The 17,422-nt window shown below is 41.4% G+C and overlaps 2 protein-coding genes across 5 annotated transcripts in view; both read right to left on the reverse strand.

Moving 5' to 3' along the window:
• Positions 1–428: 428 nt before the first annotated feature.
• On the reverse strand, positions 429–4,650 carry LOC121943446 (extracellular calcium-sensing receptor-like). The gene is made up of 11 exons (XM_042486967.2): positions 4,376–4,650; positions 3,649–3,827; positions 3,379–3,470; positions 3,036–3,215; positions 2,752–2,940; positions 2,212–2,667; positions 1,866–2,075; positions 1,639–1,762; positions 1,362–1,555; positions 930–1,211; positions 429–851 (listed from the first exon to the last, which is right to left on the reverse strand). Exons 1-11 carry the CDS (start codon positions 4,648–4,650, stop codon positions 429–431), a joined length of 2,604 nt encoding a protein of 867 aa, XP_042342901.2.
• An 883-nt stretch (positions 4,651–5,533) lies between these two features.
• The window catches only part of plch1 (phospholipase C, eta 1), an 80,045-nt gene continuing 68,156 nt past the window's right edge, over positions 5,534–17,422 (reverse strand). Inside the window, exons 18-24 of one of the 4 annotated variants that reach the window (XM_088079012.1) lie at positions 16,768–16,892; positions 16,494–16,578; positions 12,946–13,092; positions 12,441–12,520; positions 12,262–12,321; positions 11,315–11,717; positions 5,534–9,563 (exon numbers count right to left, since the gene is read on the reverse strand). In XM_088079012.1, coding sequence (XP_087935138.1) covers positions 6,823–9,563; positions 11,315–11,717; positions 12,262–12,321; positions 12,441–12,520; positions 12,946–13,092; positions 16,494–16,578; positions 16,768–16,892 — 3,641 coding nt within the window. In that variant the 3' untranslated portion in view covers positions 5,534–6,822. The remainder of the gene's footprint in view (positions 9,564–11,314; positions 11,718–12,261; positions 12,322–12,440; positions 12,521–12,945; positions 13,093–16,493; positions 16,579–16,767; positions 16,893–17,422) is intronic. The other 3 variants (XM_088079014.1, XM_088079015.1, XM_088079013.1) reach the window with 3 other exon arrangements.

The following is a 17,422-nucleotide window of genomic DNA, read 5'->3' on the forward strand; positions in this document are numbered from 1 at the left end:
TAGTAACTTACATCAAAATATTTTGTTTTCTAATAAAAAAACTGGCAGAGAGTTTTAATCAGTTGGGGTATTCATTCAAAATGCAGGAAAAAATCAAAACCCATTAATGCAAAAATATGTCAACAACCTTTTTAATGAGCAGAATTTCATTTAAATATGTGTTTGTATTTCATGTTTGATGAAAAGTGTTTATATTAGCATTTAATTATGACTAAGAACAAAAGAAATATTCTTAGATATTCAGTTACCACTGAAAGCCATCAAATTTGTGAAATTCTTACAGGCACATTAACAATTAACATAATTTCGATGAAAGGAATTTACATACACATGAACAATTGCATATTACAGGCAGGGGCAGGTTTGGGCACCATCGTCTCCACCAGACAAATAAGAAATACGAGTCTTATGCTCATGTTCTGGAAAAACTACCTGGCCATCAGATGTTTCTTAGTGTTTTTCTCTGGCCTCAAAAGAATGATGAAACATTTGGGGGCAAAAATGCAGAGCAGTAAACCATAGCTAGAAGCCAGGATTGCAAAAATTTCCACAGCGATAACATACTTCCCAGGAGAGCTAACATAAGCCGGGACAAAGGCTATCCAAACAGCACAGAATATCAGCATGCTGAAGGTGATCAATTTAGCCTCATTGAAATTGTCAGGGAGTTTCCGAGCAAGAAAGGCCAGGAGGAGACAGGTGCAGGCCAGCAGACCAATGTAACCCAGAACCAAAGAGAAGCCCACCACAGATGCCATGGCACACTCCAGGGTGACCTTTGACCCTTTGAAACCCAGATCACGTTGAGGCACCGGGGGGCTGAGGGACAACCATATGGCACAGATGATAATCTGTAACAGAACACATTTAAGTTTTATATCAAGTGTAGAAATGATCTCACTATTTAATCTATAAAACAATATCCACACCTGTATAGATGTAAAGAAGCAGACACTTCCTCTCTGCCGGCCTGGACCAAACCACTTCATCAAAGCCTCAGCACCAGGATGAGCTGAGCCGAAAACAGCAAGAACTACTAAAGTTTTGACCAGGAGGCAGGAAACACAAAGTACAAAGCTGATCCCGAAAGCTGCCTGCTGGAAACGACAAGCCCAGACTGATGGACGGCCAATGAACACCAGAGAGCACAGGAAGCAGAGCTTCAGCGACAGGAGAAGCAGGAAGCTCAGTTCTGAGTTGTTGGCTCGCACCTTTAGATGAATCAGATAAACAGATAAAGATGTCACCATTTTAAATACACCATACCATTTCTTAGCATAAAGAAAATTAGAGAAAGACAAATAAAAGAATTTTAAATGCATACAAAAAAAACTCTTTAGTATAGTACTTATGGTTCTCACCATGGGTGTATGACGGTAGTAGAGAAACACCACAAACACAGCTGTAGTCATGGCAGCACCAGACACAGCTGCTGTTGTCAGGGTAATGCCCAAAGTCTCATTAAAGGAAAGGAAGTCCAGCTGGCGAGGGATGCAGGCAGTTCGTTCATCATTGGACCAAAACTCTAATGGACAACGCTCACAGTGAAGGGAACCTGGAAGAGGAAAAAAGAGGAGAGGAGAAGGGAAAATAAAACATGAAGGGGAAAATGAAGGTTCTCTGTGGTCATTTTCTCACCAGTTTTATTGCTAATCTCCCCCTCAGCACATGGGATACAGTCAAAGCAACAGACAGGTTCTCCTTTCCTATTGGCCAGTCGGGTGCCTGGGGGGCAACTCTCACTGCACACGGAAACAGGAAGCTAAACAAAAAGCCAAATAATACTCTCAATGACATATGAATTGACACAGGCATTCATTTAAGTAAAGATAAAAAATAAAAAAATAGAAGCCTAATATGACTACCTGATTGGAACCTGTACTCCACTGAATGGCTGACTCATTAAGGCGGAGGTCAGACCCGTCCACACGACCAATTAAAACAAGTTTAAGAGACCCCTCAGGGCTGTTCTGCCAGTTGACAAGGTCGTACTTTGCTGGAATGTCTGCGCCTTGGAAGTAAAACATTTCACCTTGTGGTGTGGTGACATTCACTTTGTTCAAGTGCTGCAGCAACTGAAAGCATCAAATGTTGAGGCAGTTTACATATTATGAAAAAGAAAATCAGTCCACAAAAAGTGCATTTCTGATATTTATTCTTGTTTGTGCATAGACTTGTGGGTATAAGATAATATAGGGTAACTGTATTTACCTCTATGGGTGTGATACGTTTGGGAGAGGAGCAGGCTGAGCTTTTGTTTTTGGGTGAGCTGTCTCTATCAGGGCAGGACAGAAGGCTGTGAAGGGCGTGGGCTGCAGCGTAAACAGCAAGGTAGACATTATATGTCACCCTCAGCTGGGAGGTGTCAGTGAAGTGATTCCGCACTCCCTCCAGGGACTCTGCCCCGCTGCAAAGTGGTAGAGAAGCTTTGTTTTGTGCTGTTCCAGGACTGCATCCAAACTGCTTCTCCCAGAATTCATGTAAGAATTCATCATCAGGACGACGAATTGGATGCAAACTTCTGAGATAATTTTCAAATCCGGGTATTGTTGAACTACGAATGGCCACACCGAGAACACCACTTGCCACTTCAGAGATAGCAATGTCTTGGAGAAGATCGTCACTGGTGCTCCAAGCCTCACTTGCCAGAAACTGTCTGTCAGTCACCTACAGTAAGAGGACACTGAAATAAATGTATTTGCTTGCTTATGAAAACCTTAGTCCATAAAAATGTCCATGCCAGTTGCTCACATTTCTCTTGGCCAGCTCCAAAAATACCTTCTTTGCTTCTGTATACCAGCAAAAGATCAGAATCACCCTTGCAGTCGAAGCTTGAATTGTAAGGGCTACACGTCTGGCATCACTGACAATAGTTTCTCTGCGGACTGTCTCTATGAATTCCAAACACACTCCCTTCCCCTGAGTCTCTTCTTGAAATGCCTGGAGGTCAAAACAACAAATATGGTAGTACATATATTGTCCAGATCCATGAGAAAGTTTTTCAAGCAGTTTACAGTTTGACAACGGACATACACCTGTATTGCCACATGACCATAATCATTGTTCACAACCACTGCTCCAACCCAATTCCAGTGGAAGCGTATGGCCAGCTGCGCCATGGCCCGCGCTTGGTAAATATCACTGGGGATTGTTCTGAAGACGTTAGGAAACTTCTGCCTATCACTAAGACAGGGGCAGCTTGCCAGGTAGCTGATCTGAGTGAAAAATACAGAAATATTATTTTGACACCACTCTTAAAGCAATAAGACCATTTAATTTTGTCTTCAAATGCTTTCAAAATAGTATCGGCCTCTTGATGTAAGCATTATTTGAAAACAGGTTTATTAGAGGGTTTTTTCTTAAGGTAATGTAACTCACAAGTGGCACAAAGAGAGGCCCCATGATCCTGGACAGAATTATGGTTGTTGTTGATGTGCCAGGACCAATGAGCAAAGGAACAGGTTGACCACCTGTTAATTGCATTGGACATACAATTACGTGAGGACTATAATATATATTATAATCACATCAGTTGTGATCATGGACATAGCAAATGTCAACAGCATACTTAGTGATATCAGGCCATACCTGCTGTCTCTCCAGGTTGTTCATAAGCTTGAGAATGAGACATAGGGGCTGTTAAATTGCAGCTGTGTATGTCTCCTCCGACCAATGATAGTGCAACTTGCAGAGCCCAGGGGTATCGGGCACAGCTATCAAGTATACGATAGCCCAGCTTCACTCCTGGTAGAAGGGTGCTGTTGCGATTGATTTCTTCCACCGCAAATGCCATAGCATATATGTATTTTAGGGACTCTAGATCTAAACTACAGGAGAAGAAAAGAGCACAGAATAAAATAAACTTCAATATCAGCATGTGAAAGATAAAAAAAAAAAAAATCACCATAGACGTAAGTATAAAAAGGACAAATGTCCAAAGATATCATATATATCAACATAAATGTGTTACAGCAAAACGTACAAGTATAATTCTACTAGCATTAAATACATTTTTAACTTAAAAATGTCACCACCTTGGAATCATATGGTTCTATCTTTTGAGACATTGGGCTTCTTAGTTTTGCAAAATGCATATAACTTTAAAAAAAAAAAAAAACTCACAAAATGTTAAGATGTTATAGCATAAGAATATATGAATAACTAAATTTTGACAAAAATGGCAAATAGAAATTAATTCTGAGATGACAATTAGTTTAAAACATCGTACAACTTTCTAGATCAACATTTGCAGAATTAATTTTTGTATCTTTGGTTTAACAGAAACATATGAGCATGACAAAAAATATAACATATTCTGCTGAACATAGCCACCAGAAATTCACCAGCAACACACATGTCATGACGTAAGTTTTACCCTGTGCAAGGTTTATAATGTGGCAGCTTGGTGAAGCCTTGCTCTATAGCAGAAGGTCTGTAATACAGATTAAAAAGTCCACCGATGATCACGTCTCCATCTTGGGAGAGGCTCTTGCTGTTCGGTGTACCCCACCGAGAGCACACTGCTGCCTGAACCACCTCCAGCCCCATCTGTCTGCCTCCCACACTGAGGAGCAGCAGGGTGAGGGTAGAGGAGGGCCACGTAGGCAGGAGCAGGGGGAACCAAGACATGGAGCCAACCTTTCTGGACATATGTATACACATATACGTAGATTACTTGTTATCTGGATGTCAGAATCAATACATTCAGTCTGTGTGAAACATAAATCACATCAAACCTGCTTCATCAAACCTGAGTAAATTACGTTCAGAAAAAAAAGGGCACCTCGTAAACAATGTTCACCAGGACAAATCCCATTTAATTCCACATGTCCAAACCATAGCCTTGTGCCAGTTATCTGCAAAAAGACAGAACATAATAAACAGAAACAAGTTTCCCTTGGTCAAAAAGCACCGATCTTAATTATTAACTGTGAAAATTGCATCTTGACTAAAACACAGTTACCCCCCCACTCCGCACAAGTGAAGTGTTGATGTGAATATTTATAGCAGATGTAAAGCATTTTGCATGGGAGTAAAACTGATGACACAAGCGGCACTCTAGCCAAAATTATTCCTCTCTAGAGTGATAGTGGAAAAACAATCAAATGCTTGCAAGTGATTAGTGTTTATGAAGTTGTGGGCTGCGTGTGTGTATGTGTGTATAGTATGTTTCCTGTGGATACAATACTGTATGATGTAATTCAAATGACCTGAGATTAGCAAGTGAGACGTTTTAGGAGGCTGCTTATCTTTTATCTCAATGAGTTGAAAAGTAGAGATCACATCAAAGAAATCATCCGACTTTATGTCTCCTTTCCTCTTTGATTTCTAAGGAATGTTGTACTGCAATTGATCCATAAAACTTAACAATGCGCAGCAGTTGCTGGAACCAGTATTGGGAATTGTTTGCCCAGAGCGACAGGTGTGCCATTTGTCAGCTCTATTACACGGTCATTTCACAAGCAATTACATCCCATTATGTTTAAGGTGGCATATGGGGAAAGATGAAGCTGTTTGTGACTTACAATAATTTGATTTTGAGCTTGAGCTCCATTCTTGATTAATTTTTTGTGTGTTCTGTGTTGCATTTTGAGCAAAACAGAAAAGACAAACAAAAAAACAATGAATTTGTTTAAATCAAATATTTAAATATTTTTATTGCATTGGTAGGAAAATGCTCTTCGATGAGCTACAATACAAAGAAAAAAGGATGGCGTAACACTGAAACAATTGAAAAATAAAATAAAATACTGCCCTGCCACCCTCCCCTCCTCAGCCTGGCCCTGTGTAGTTGTCACTCTGATTATTCAGCCCATCAAGTTATATAAAATAAAACAACCATAGCCAACAGGAGATTATTTTTGCAGTCTGTATTAAAGCAATTATAAAAATAAAAACCTTTAAACTCCAAATCACTCAAATTTTGCAATCATGTTTTCAAATTTTACAAATCATAGAGAGCAAGTCCAAGCACAGAAGTCTATGTACTGTACTGCACCTAATACAAACAAGCCTATGTCCTCTGTTGTATCCAATGCAACTATTTGTTCTGTGCAAATGTTGTTGGGTGATGCAACATCTATTGTATAAACTGGTGCATAGTCATGCTTGACATGTTCACAGGTAACATGCACAAACATAAATGTACAGTTAGAATTGGTTCTAAACTAAAACCAGATTAAAAACAAAGACAGGAGTATTTACACATGACGGATAAAGAAATATCACTGAAAATAGAAGGAAGACTTATATTTGATCTTTGAGAAGATGAATCCCATCTATTAAAAGAAGCAGTTTGCTAATACAACACATTCAAATGATACAAAGAAAGACATTCCCTCTCTTTTTATAACCCAATTCTTTTTTCTTTTTTCTTTTTTCTTTTTTTTGCTTAGTCAATGTACACAGTTTGGACAATAAATCACAGGGACATAGATAGCAAGTATCTGTACAATCAGTCTAAGAAGCCATTTGTAGGGAATTAAAGTTCCCAAGTACATTTACACATTAAGCAGAATAGACAATACATTGTCAGACTATAAAGACCATTCACTATTGAATAGTGGACATTTCAAACAGGAAATTCATGCTGTCAATTCCAACCATGGATTATATGTCATGTTTCACTTACATTGTACAGACTACAGCTTTCTCTAGAAATAGCCCAGAATAAGTTTGATTGAAGTGAAACCGACTGGTCTGTGAACATGGAAACAAACAATGGCAAGAATTTATTTCCTTGATCTTCTGGCTTTTGGTGCAACTGAACATCATCAAGAGTCACTGCTTGGTCAATAATCTCACATTACACTATGGTCAGAGCTAAAGTCTGAGCAAAAAGTACACCTCAGGCTCTGACGCAGAATGGTTGAAGTCCGCAGGTGGAAGAGAGTCATCTGTATAGTACCGATCTCCATTATGATCCCCATTTCCACACCGTAATGATGTACAAGCTCCTTCGGGAAGTCCCCTGTCTTCCAGATGACCAAGGTAGCCTGCTATGTAAGAACCAGTTGAGTGTCTGTTAGCTGGTGGGTTCTGTGAGGCTGGTTTACTCCTCAATACCACCCCACCAATGCTGGCAGTACTATTGATCACCACACCTGCCCGAGGCTTTAGAGCCTCTTGCTGTCTTTCGCGGGCACGGCTGTTGATGTGACGCACTCTGCTCTGGCTCCGAGAAGATAGGCGCCGTGTAAGAAGCGGAGGGGAATCATCTACATCCCTGGGAACAAGAGGCGCTACACTTGCACTTACACTTGCTTGTGGCTGTGAAAGTGGGGATTTAGTTTCCTGACGCAATTGAGCAAACTGGGGTCTGTCACTGTCATCCCCCTCTAGGCTCACCAGCTTACGTAGCTGTTCTGTGAGAGGATCACAAGACTGTGATTGAAAAGTTACATCCCCCATGGTGCCCATCCTCTTTTGCTTCTTCATGTGCGGAGTGATGAAACTGCGACTAATAATGTGGTATTTGCTCTGGAAATTGCATGATATGTCTTCAGAGGTCAGGTCTCCCAGAGACTTGGACTTACATGGGCTGGGGACAGTAGATTCTATGGTACCAGAGTGGGGTCGAGTTGATAAAGGGACTAAATTTGAGTGCAGAAGATCTCTGGATTCAGGTTGCGACTGTTGCCTTCGAGTGACAAGGGACTCCTTCTGGTTCTGTGAATGAGCCTGGGTGTGTGTTTGTGTTTGACTCTGGCAGTGAGGCTGAGCATTTCGAAGGGCTGGAGAGTCTGATAAGGTTGTACCGCAGTCATAGTCTAGGTGGCTGTACAATGCATCGCTGTCTGAAGAAGGGGAATATAGACCTCTGTCTCTACTGATGTTTGAAGACGCAGCCCATTGGCCAGGGAGGCTTTCAGAAGAAGTGAAACCATTATGGAAGCACCTTACTTGCTCCCTCTCCATGTGTTTGTACCCTAACTTATCTTGCTGAGAACTCTTTAGGATCTGGCTGCCACTGTAGCTTCTCTGTTGTGTGTAGGAACTACTGTAGTCTCTGCTGTTGTGAAAGGCTTCTGCATTGCTCAGAGGAACAGGGTAGCTGTTCTGATGCAATGGGCTAGGGTTGGATGGTCTAGAGGTGCTGGGTCTTTTGAAAGGAGAAGGCTGGGAGTTGTTCTGATGGTGGTAGTGATTTGGCAGCTGATAGGAAGGTTGATTCATTGGGGAGGGACACTGTGAAAATGCATGTGACGGGTATTGCTTCTGAGGATCACGATATGGCAAGGGCTGTTTTTGTTGGGAGTAGTTGGGATTGGAGTCATGGTTTTGGTAAATAGCATGCCGTTTGGTTGGACTTGTGAGTCCCTCCCACTGGCTGCCATGTCTCGGCGATGTAATCATCATCTCCAGTGGATCCTCATCCACATTTATCTCCACTTCTGCAAAAGTATTTGCAGCTGAGTCATGGAGAAACTGGAAACAGTCCTTGTTAACAGAGGACTCCATGTAGCTTTTAGAAGTACCCTGCTCTATCTCTGGTACTAGTGCTGGGGGGTCATACACTTCCTCATATACACTTTCCTCTGCCTCCTCAATTTCTTCATTTCCACCCCTATTTCTGTTCATATCTTCCCAGCCCACACTGTGCCCTTTCCCTAAACCCTGGGCACTCTTTGCTGGAGAGGCTCCCAAGCTGTTTGAGGGTGTGTTCTCCATGGTATCTGCCTGAACATGGACTGTTTGTTTCCTCAGGTTGTACACTGATACAGGCAACAGCACCTCCTCATCCAGAATGGTATAGACCTCCTCAAGCTCAGAAGTTTCTGGGCTGGAAATGAGAGCTGGGGTGGGTGTATCTGCCTGGAAAATCTTGTGCAGTGAATCAATTTCATGATTTATTTTTTGAGCTACTTTTTGGGGACTTATTGGGTGTTTCTTGTTAGTCGGTGTGGTATTGGTCTTCAGAGGAGACCTCAAATCTTGCAGTGCTTTAGGGGTGGTAGGCCTGAAGTTTGAGTGACAGAAAGGGGTATGATCAGGATATGTGTGTGAATCATTTTGCTCAACAGTGCTTTCAAACTGACCAATCAGAGCAGAAATAGAGCCACATGTGTCTTGCTCATTGCCTATGGACACCTCATCAATAAGTCTGGAGATGGTGCTGTCATGCAAAGAGCTGGGAATCTTTAGATCACAATCTATACTGACAGGAGAAAGAGGGGGCAAAGATGAGGGGGCAGAGGAGGAGGAGGAGGAGGAGACTGAAGGTGCAACTGTGAATGTTGTGCTATTTGATGAAGTTTCTGGTTTATCTGATCTTGTCTGAGTGTTCTTGGAGGGTGAGACAAAACACCTTTTCTCAGTTCCCATTGAGACAACCTTTGATCTGTTGACTTCATTGTCTTCTGATTGGTAATTGACATACTCTTCTTCCTTTCTCACTTCTCCTCTGCCAATAACTAGATAAGAGGCTTCCTCTGTTTGGTCAAATTCTTTATGTCTGTTGATGTATGTCTTCGAAGAGGAAGAGATGTTTGGTTTAGTTGAGATTGAGGATTCGATGAAAGGGTCCAAAGAGGAAGACCTGGGCCTGTTGAAGGGAAAACCTCCTGTGAACACAGATAATTCAACAAAAAAAGATTAATAAAGATGGGCTTATAAATACTATTCGATGTAGAACACCAAGCCAACCAACAATAAAATGACAACAAGTAACAGTCCAGCCAATACAAGGCAATAGCAATACACAGACAAATGGATCACCAAGTACAACTGTGAAGGGGAAGCTGGAAAATGAGTCTGTGGAGGTTAAAACAAAGGTAGAATCCATGTTTGCGGACATCCGATCAGGAAAGAGATGGTCAAATGGGACTGAATAGGTTGAATGGGATCAGATGATACAGCAATATATTTCTCAGACCACTTTCAAACAAAATACACTGGGTGGACGCAATTGGTATGTTTTTAGACGATGCAACCTTCAGACAATAGGTATTTTGGATTACCTGCAGGAAAATCCTAGTCAGTTCTCTACTATAAAGAAGCACAACAAATGAAGATGGGACAGAAAAGGCATGTTAAGGTATCATGGAGAGTAGGCCGTAGTATGTCAGTTTACATGGTTACTGTACATGAGTTTTAGATAGTTGTGGCAGGATAAGTAAAGCAAAATAGAGAAATCAGAAAAATTAACATCTTACATAATCAATGTGCAAAAAAAGTCAATGCAAAAGGCTACTAACTTTAACCCTAAAGACATGTCTACTCAAAGCATTTTAGTACAAAGAAAGAAGCACTTTTGCCCTGCAGTTTGAATCACATGAATAGCAAAGCATAACTTTTTTGTGTAAGTATTAAATAGACTGAATCACATTGTTTGTTTACAATAACCTCTGGGTAGAAAACCCCTGCATCATGTACATACAATTTAACTGCACTGAGCAAACAGGGGCGAGGAACAGCTGGGAAAAGTCTTGTTGTGTAAGGGGGTGTCGGGTAACAATAAAGAGTGGAGAAAGATTCAGGTTCTTTCATCTGCGAAGAGAAAGATGCTCAAAGGTAGCTCTGGACTTAGCGTCTTAAAAGAGAGGTGACCTTAGATAGACCAATGGCTTGTGTCTGTCAAAAAAGACCAGGCGTTACAGTGCCAGGAGTTTAGAAACCTATCAGTCCAGTCCCCATAATCTAATTTTTGGGAAGCATTTTGTGACAAGTAAGCTTCATGTCTAATTTAATTTTCAGTTATCAAAGAAACAACGTATTTGAGGTTGCTGGCGTTGTGTTAGGCTAAGGTTAAGCTACTTAACGTTACTGTTGAGCAATGAGTCTAGGGAGTCAACACGGTTTAATTAACAACCATATTAGTTGAAACAAAGATACTATGACTTTGTTCAAACATGATATGCTAACTTCATACTACGAGCAACAAGGTTACAGAATGGCCAAGCAATGCCAACTAACATTACATTGTCACCATGTTGCTGTTGAAGTAGTGCTCATGCTATGTTCATACTATGAGCGCCAAAGTTAAAAAAAGAAACGGCCAAGCGTGGCCACCTACATTGTCGCTGTGTTACTGTTAAAGTGAACAGCTGGTCAGTAAGTTAGTTTAGTTGGTACTGGTGATGCTAACGGGTTGAAAAAACCCTCTGTAATATGATCAGACAATTGCCAGTTGTCTACCCAGAAGTGATTGTTGTTGTTAGCATGATGTCATGGTGATTCAGCCTGTTGGATAATAAATCCTGAATCTTACAAATCTCTTAAACTAGAACTGAAATGATTTCAGACAAATTTGCATAATTCTAAAATATACTGAATTATTTGACAATTATTTGGATGATGAAAGGAAAATACCCACCGATGACAGTGTCTGAGCCCATTTCATGCTGTTGTTCCTTTTCTGGGGAGCAGAGAGACAGCTGCCCTTGCAGAAGCCTGTCTAAGGGCATGGAGATAGGTCTGTGGGTGAGGGGGCCTCGTGGCTGGTAACGCTTCTCCACACCTCCTTGCTTCGCAGACACACCCTCCCCTCCTGCTCCTGCTCCTGCTCCTGCATTTGTGCCATTCTTTTGGTCTGATATCGAAGCCACAGACTCTGATAGTGCCATCTTGGTCTTCTTCCTTCCCTTTGCTGGGGCACTGGCTGTGCGCCGCAGAAGATGATCACTGATAGAGCGTTTCCGAAGGCCAGTGGAGTTTGTATCCACTGAGGACTTGGAAGAACGATTAAACAAACCACGGATACCTCGCAGCTGATTACCCTGAGGGCAGAGGGAACAGAACAGGGACAAAATAAGAAGGGGACAAACAATATCAAGAAAGAGGAGAGCAAATGTGCTTCTCAGAAACAAAATATCAACCAAAGTTCACTGTGAACATGGACTGAACACAACTTGTTCCACAAATTGCAGTTTGAAATTTAAAACATATGCCACATACTTCAGTACATTCAGCAAATGTTAACAATTGCATGCTTTTCATTGCATTGCCTATAGATGGCACCCTTACTCCTTAAGTCACCACAGCACACAATATGCAAGAAGCCGTTAATGATTATACATGCATGTTTACACTGCAAATTATTCCATCTTTGTTGAAAATGAGACAACCACAGTTTGAAAAAAATGCTTGCTGTTGCTGTTGGTTTTGAATTAAAAATGACCTTGTTAGCAAACTGTGTGACTCAGTGGTTTGATGTCACACACAAACAAGTCACTGGAGATTTGGCCAAACACAAACTGTACTTTTGCATCATGCATTGCTGTTTCATGCAGCACCACATAGATCCTCAGAGCACCAGGATACCTTGTTAGATCCTAGAAAGTGCATTATGGTAAAGCTGGGGTTCAGGACTAGAGGGCTCCACTAGAAAGACAAAGGATTGAGCTTAAATGGATTGATGTGTTGAGAGAAACACATTTTCCTTCTTTGACAAAAGAGGGTCACAGGGGTAATAATAAATACCAGCACGATACAGCACTTACCTTTCCATAGACATCATGCACTGACACATGGACAAAGATGGAAGCCTCAGTCAGCCCCTCCAAGTAAACATGCCTGTAACCTGTTGTTGGAGACAAAGGGAGAAAGCATTTGAGCCAGAGCAAGTGAGCGATGTAGTGAGTCAAAGAAAGACATCAGCTGTCATCAGACTGGTGCCTGAGGAGAGGGCATCATGAGTTCAGGGACAACTCTGATGGATGTAAACAACAAAAATAACCCACCAAGCCACAGGTCTTTTACTATACAAATCAAACAAATCATGGTTCACTAGACACAAGATAATGTGCCCCATAACCACTGCCAAAGCCATAGGGGAAATTATGTGTTTAAGTGTGAATTAGTCTGTCTGTCTGTTTGTGTTAAATAGCAGAGTTAATGATTGTAACTGGCAGTGACAAACTGTGCCCTCTTTTAGGTTCATGTCATTACACAAGTTCCTTTTTTTAATCAAATAAAGCTTAAAACACTGAGGAATTCTGTACAGACCAGGCATCAGGCTGCTGAAGGCAACAGTCCGTTGACCAATAAAGTCCCGCCCAATTGGGTCATGGTCCCAGACAAGGAAACGCACCAAAACCACCTCAGCCATGTGAAGTGTAAAGGACAGAGTCTCCTCCCATACCGGATTAAAACCTAAGAAAAACACACACATATACCAATATTATTACATCATTAAAGCATATATAGACAAGTAGAGCAAAAAACAAGGACAGAAAAAGTTGGTGGTAGTGATGTGACAAATTATGTATTTCTTGGATCAATGTCCTGCATACTCTTAAAGTACTGTTGAGCTCTGAGCTCCACAGCCTTTCCCAGAGGAGCCCCCCCACCAGGTGTTCTCATCTGGGGATGAGTTAGGGATGCTACCAAGCAGACCCCTTCTTTCTGCTTCCTTTATGCCTCTGATTAATTTTTCTGACTTTTGATCCCAGTAGTGCTCCATAGCTCAAAGTCAAATGCAGCATCTATGGCTACAGCATTTTATTCATCTCTTTATTCATCCATCCAGCCATCCATCCATCCATTTTCTAATGCTTATCTGGGGCCTACAGGCGGAGCAGAACATTCCAGACGTCCCTCTCCCCAGCAACGCTTTCCAACTCGTCCTGGGGGACCCCAAGGCATTCCCAGGTCAGACGAGATATGTAATCCCTCCAGCATGTTCTGGGTCTGCCCCGGGGCCTCCTACCAGTAGGAGGTGCTCGGAACACCTCCGATGGGAGGCGCCCTGGAGGCATCCTGATCAGATGCCCAAATCAACTCAACGTGCCCCTTTCGACGTGAAGGAGCAGCAGCTCTACTCCAAGCTCCTCCTGGATGTCCGAGCTCCTAACCCTATCTCTGAGGAAACTCATTTTGGCCGCTTGTATCCGTGATCTCATTCTTTTGGTTACTACCCAGAGCTCATGACACTAGGTGAGGGACGAAACATAGATGAACTGATAAATCGAGAGCTTTGCCTTCTGGCTCATCTCCTTCTTCACCACAACAGTCCAGTGGAGTGCCCGCATCACTGCAGTTGCCTTTTCAAACCACCTGTCCATTCTCACGCTCCATTCTACCCTCACTCGTGAACAAGCAGCCTCTCAAGGGTAAAGAGCCGATCCATTGTTCCATGACCAGGATGGAACCCGCATTGTTCCTCCTTAATCCGGGGTTCGACAATCGGTCGAAGCCTCCTTTCCGGCACCCTGTGGTAAACTTTCCAAGGAAGGCTGAGCAGTGTGATACCCCGATAATTGGAGCACACTCTCCACTTTCCTTTTTTGAAAATGGGAACCACCACCCGGTCTGCCACTACACAGGCACTGTACCCGACCTCCATGCGACACTGTAAAGGCGTGTTAGCCAAGACAGCCCAAAAATGTCCAGAGCCTTAAGCATCTCAGGGTGAATCTCATCCACACCTGGTGCCTTGTTGCCGAGAAGCTTCTCTTTGTTCATCCTTTTCTTAATTCATCTGTATTTTAATGATATCACTAATTATCAGAAGCTAAGAGAAACAGAGATGAGATGACATCATTTGCTTTTGTTTGTGCGCCATATAGAGTGCCCCTCGGATGAAGTTTTTCTGTAGGCCAGACCAGAAGCAAACATCGCCCTGGTTGCCAATTGGATTTTTCCAATGGATTTTGGATCATTGTAGAACATAAGCTGTATGGTAAACAAACATTTATGATTCCAATATGTTTTGTTCAGCAAGATAATCTTCACAAATGAACACCACTTTTAGGATTTTTGAAGCCTAAATGCAATCACTAGAGGTAAAAAAAAAAACTAATGCTGGGCTAAAACGAACTACACTACAGTCCCGTTGCCACCACAATGAGACTGTAGAGTAGTGTGGGTGTTTGGCGGGGTTCGGCACGATGACGTTCTGTAGTCTAATTTAGTTTTTATGACTCATTACTGGGGTTCTCTATATACAGTATATTTTGCATCAGGCTTATTCAATTGGCAGCTCACAAGCTACATCCTCACAGAAGCAACCTCTGAGAGGTCCAGCATACAAAAATCTGCTATACCAGCGTAATGTCACACATAAACGTGATATAGTGTCTGGAAGTAGCAAACGTTTCCTTCTAATCTCTGTTAAGTAACACATTTGCAGGACTGATCAGCAGGATGTAAAGTTGGGTATATGACACAGCCAATAGTATCTTTCACAAGGCAGTGTTTTCTCATGTGACACTTTGACCACGCTTAGTATCTGGGCTGCAGTCGAATATTCAAAATAAAAAATACGTCCTATACAACACTGTTCCTTGACCTCAAAGAAAATCTTCGGGAGGAAGGGAAATACTTGCTGAGAAAGAGTATCACCAGTGTGTAGTTCTTTTTTATCGTTTTTCTGCACTTTGTAATTTGCCTGTCAGGTGGGTGACTTTTTTTTATTTCCAAAAAGAAAAAAAGATAAACATTGTTTTGGGGTTTTTTTTTAAACTACATTCACTTGCAGTTGTTTAAAGTTTGTCATTACCAAAAGCTATTTTTTTTTTTTAATCTAGCCCAATTCAATTTGTGATTGAACAACCCTCATCTATAGTATGTGAGGTTTAAAATCCATATAGTATATGTCCCACTTTTCAGAGGTAAAAGTGTGGCTGACATATTTATCCAATCCTTGGTAAGGTCATTGCAAAGTATCAGAGCCCTAGCAGCTGGATTAGATTGGACAAGATATTTTTTATCTATACTGTAAAACTGTCAACAGTGGGCTTGGCCTGTATCTCAGATTATGATCTACGCTATATGGGCACAGGTACCTCAATAAATTGGATCTTATGAATTGGATCAATAAAAATGTTTCATCAACAGGCCTTTTTCACAGGAGACATTTTGACTTCAATAGCAAGAAATCTCAGACGTGACTAATAACATTAACAATAGCTCAGTTCTATTCAGAAGCAGATAAATGAAATTAAACCATGATTCATTTATTGATTTATAACTGTGCTTTTTCCGCTGTGACATGTCAAAATGTCTTTATTGAGCCTTTTTTGAAAATACAGGGACTCTAAAATGTTCAATTTAAGAAATCTGATCTTCTCTATTACTGTTTATCTAAACTGTGCAGGCCTGGTTTGATTTGATTAATTTGTGAGCACAACATCATACGCTGAAATGGCAAACCTGTTGGCAAAGAGTTGCTTCCTTTTACAGCATTTATGGACATTAGCATTCATTGGACTCATGTTTCTGGCCACATTGCCTAAGTCCAATATTCCCTCTGTTTTAGCTCCATTGTTGGTGTCCACCCACTTTTTTTGTCTTTAGCTGCTGAACGCTCCACTATGTCTACCATAAAGTCTCTAACTGTATCTGTCTGCTGTTCAGTTCTGAGCAGGTAGTGTGATATTTTTGATGATGGATTTACTCTGTTTTGGAGCCAGGCTTAAGTGGCCATTCGATGAACTGCAGTTTTCAGCACTTCCAAATTGGCTTCATTTTTCAGCCTCAGAGGTTGCCGCTTGGTTTAAACATTCTTCAGTGGTTCAGTGAATGTATATTGTTTTTGTGGCACAGTTTCTAACCATTGTCATCAACAACTCGTGTCTGTTCCTTGCAGCAGTCAACTGGCAGACCGATGATCTCCACTTCAACGAATGGATCGATAATCTGAAAGAAAGTGCAAGAAAAACATTATTATAATTCATATTGTCATGCAGAAAATATTTCTGCTGAGAGTAAGTTGGATATTTCTGAGTAGCTGAACATAATAGTGTGCATTCGTGTGTGTTTTTTTGTGTGTGAAAAAGACAGATGGAGAATGTGAGCACACAGTGTGTGTATTTGGTGTGTTTATACCTCTCCACGGTCCCCCAGCATGGAGTCTGGTGGTTTAGGCAACTGCTGTCCGCTAATGATCTTGAGAATGAGTTGCTTCTTGGGGTAAGCTGGAAGCGGGTCATCACTGAATGGGTTGAAGGAGCCTGGAGGGAATAAAATACAGCAGAGCAAGAAGTTTAATTTATGTCACCACTCAATCCTAAAATCCAATCCTCTCTCATTGTTCTGTTTCTTGAGGTTATTTGTAATATTTATTTGCAAAATAAAAGAAGAAAATAACAGATATATTGACACATTTCTGTAGCTGATTAGATAATGCTGACTTGTTCGTCTACAGAAACATTCACATCTAGACAAGACAGCACACATTTTGTATTATTGCACTATAAACATAATGAGACAGTGGGCACAGATATGCAAAAGGCCCCAGAGCATCTCCTGCAAAGGAGCAAAACACAAAGACTTTGTGGTGACTTTGTCTTTTTTCCTGTTGTTTTGCATCTCTTTGTAGTTGTTATGCATCTTTTGTGGTTTTATGTCTCTTTGGGGTAATTTTTGTCTTTTTGTGGTTGCTTGTGTCTCATTGTAGTTGTTTTGTGTCTCTTTGATGTAATCTTGTGTGTTCTTGTGGCTGTTTTGTGTATCTTTGAGATCATTTTGAGTGTTTTTTGGT

Source organism: Plectropomus leopardus, chromosome 6, assembly GCF_026936395.1.
Source record: "Plectropomus leopardus strain MGB_pleo_1.0 chromosome 6, ASM2693639v1, whole genome shotgun sequence".
Classification (NCBI taxonomy): domain Eukaryota; kingdom Metazoa; phylum Chordata; class Actinopteri; order Perciformes; family Serranidae; genus Plectropomus; species Plectropomus leopardus.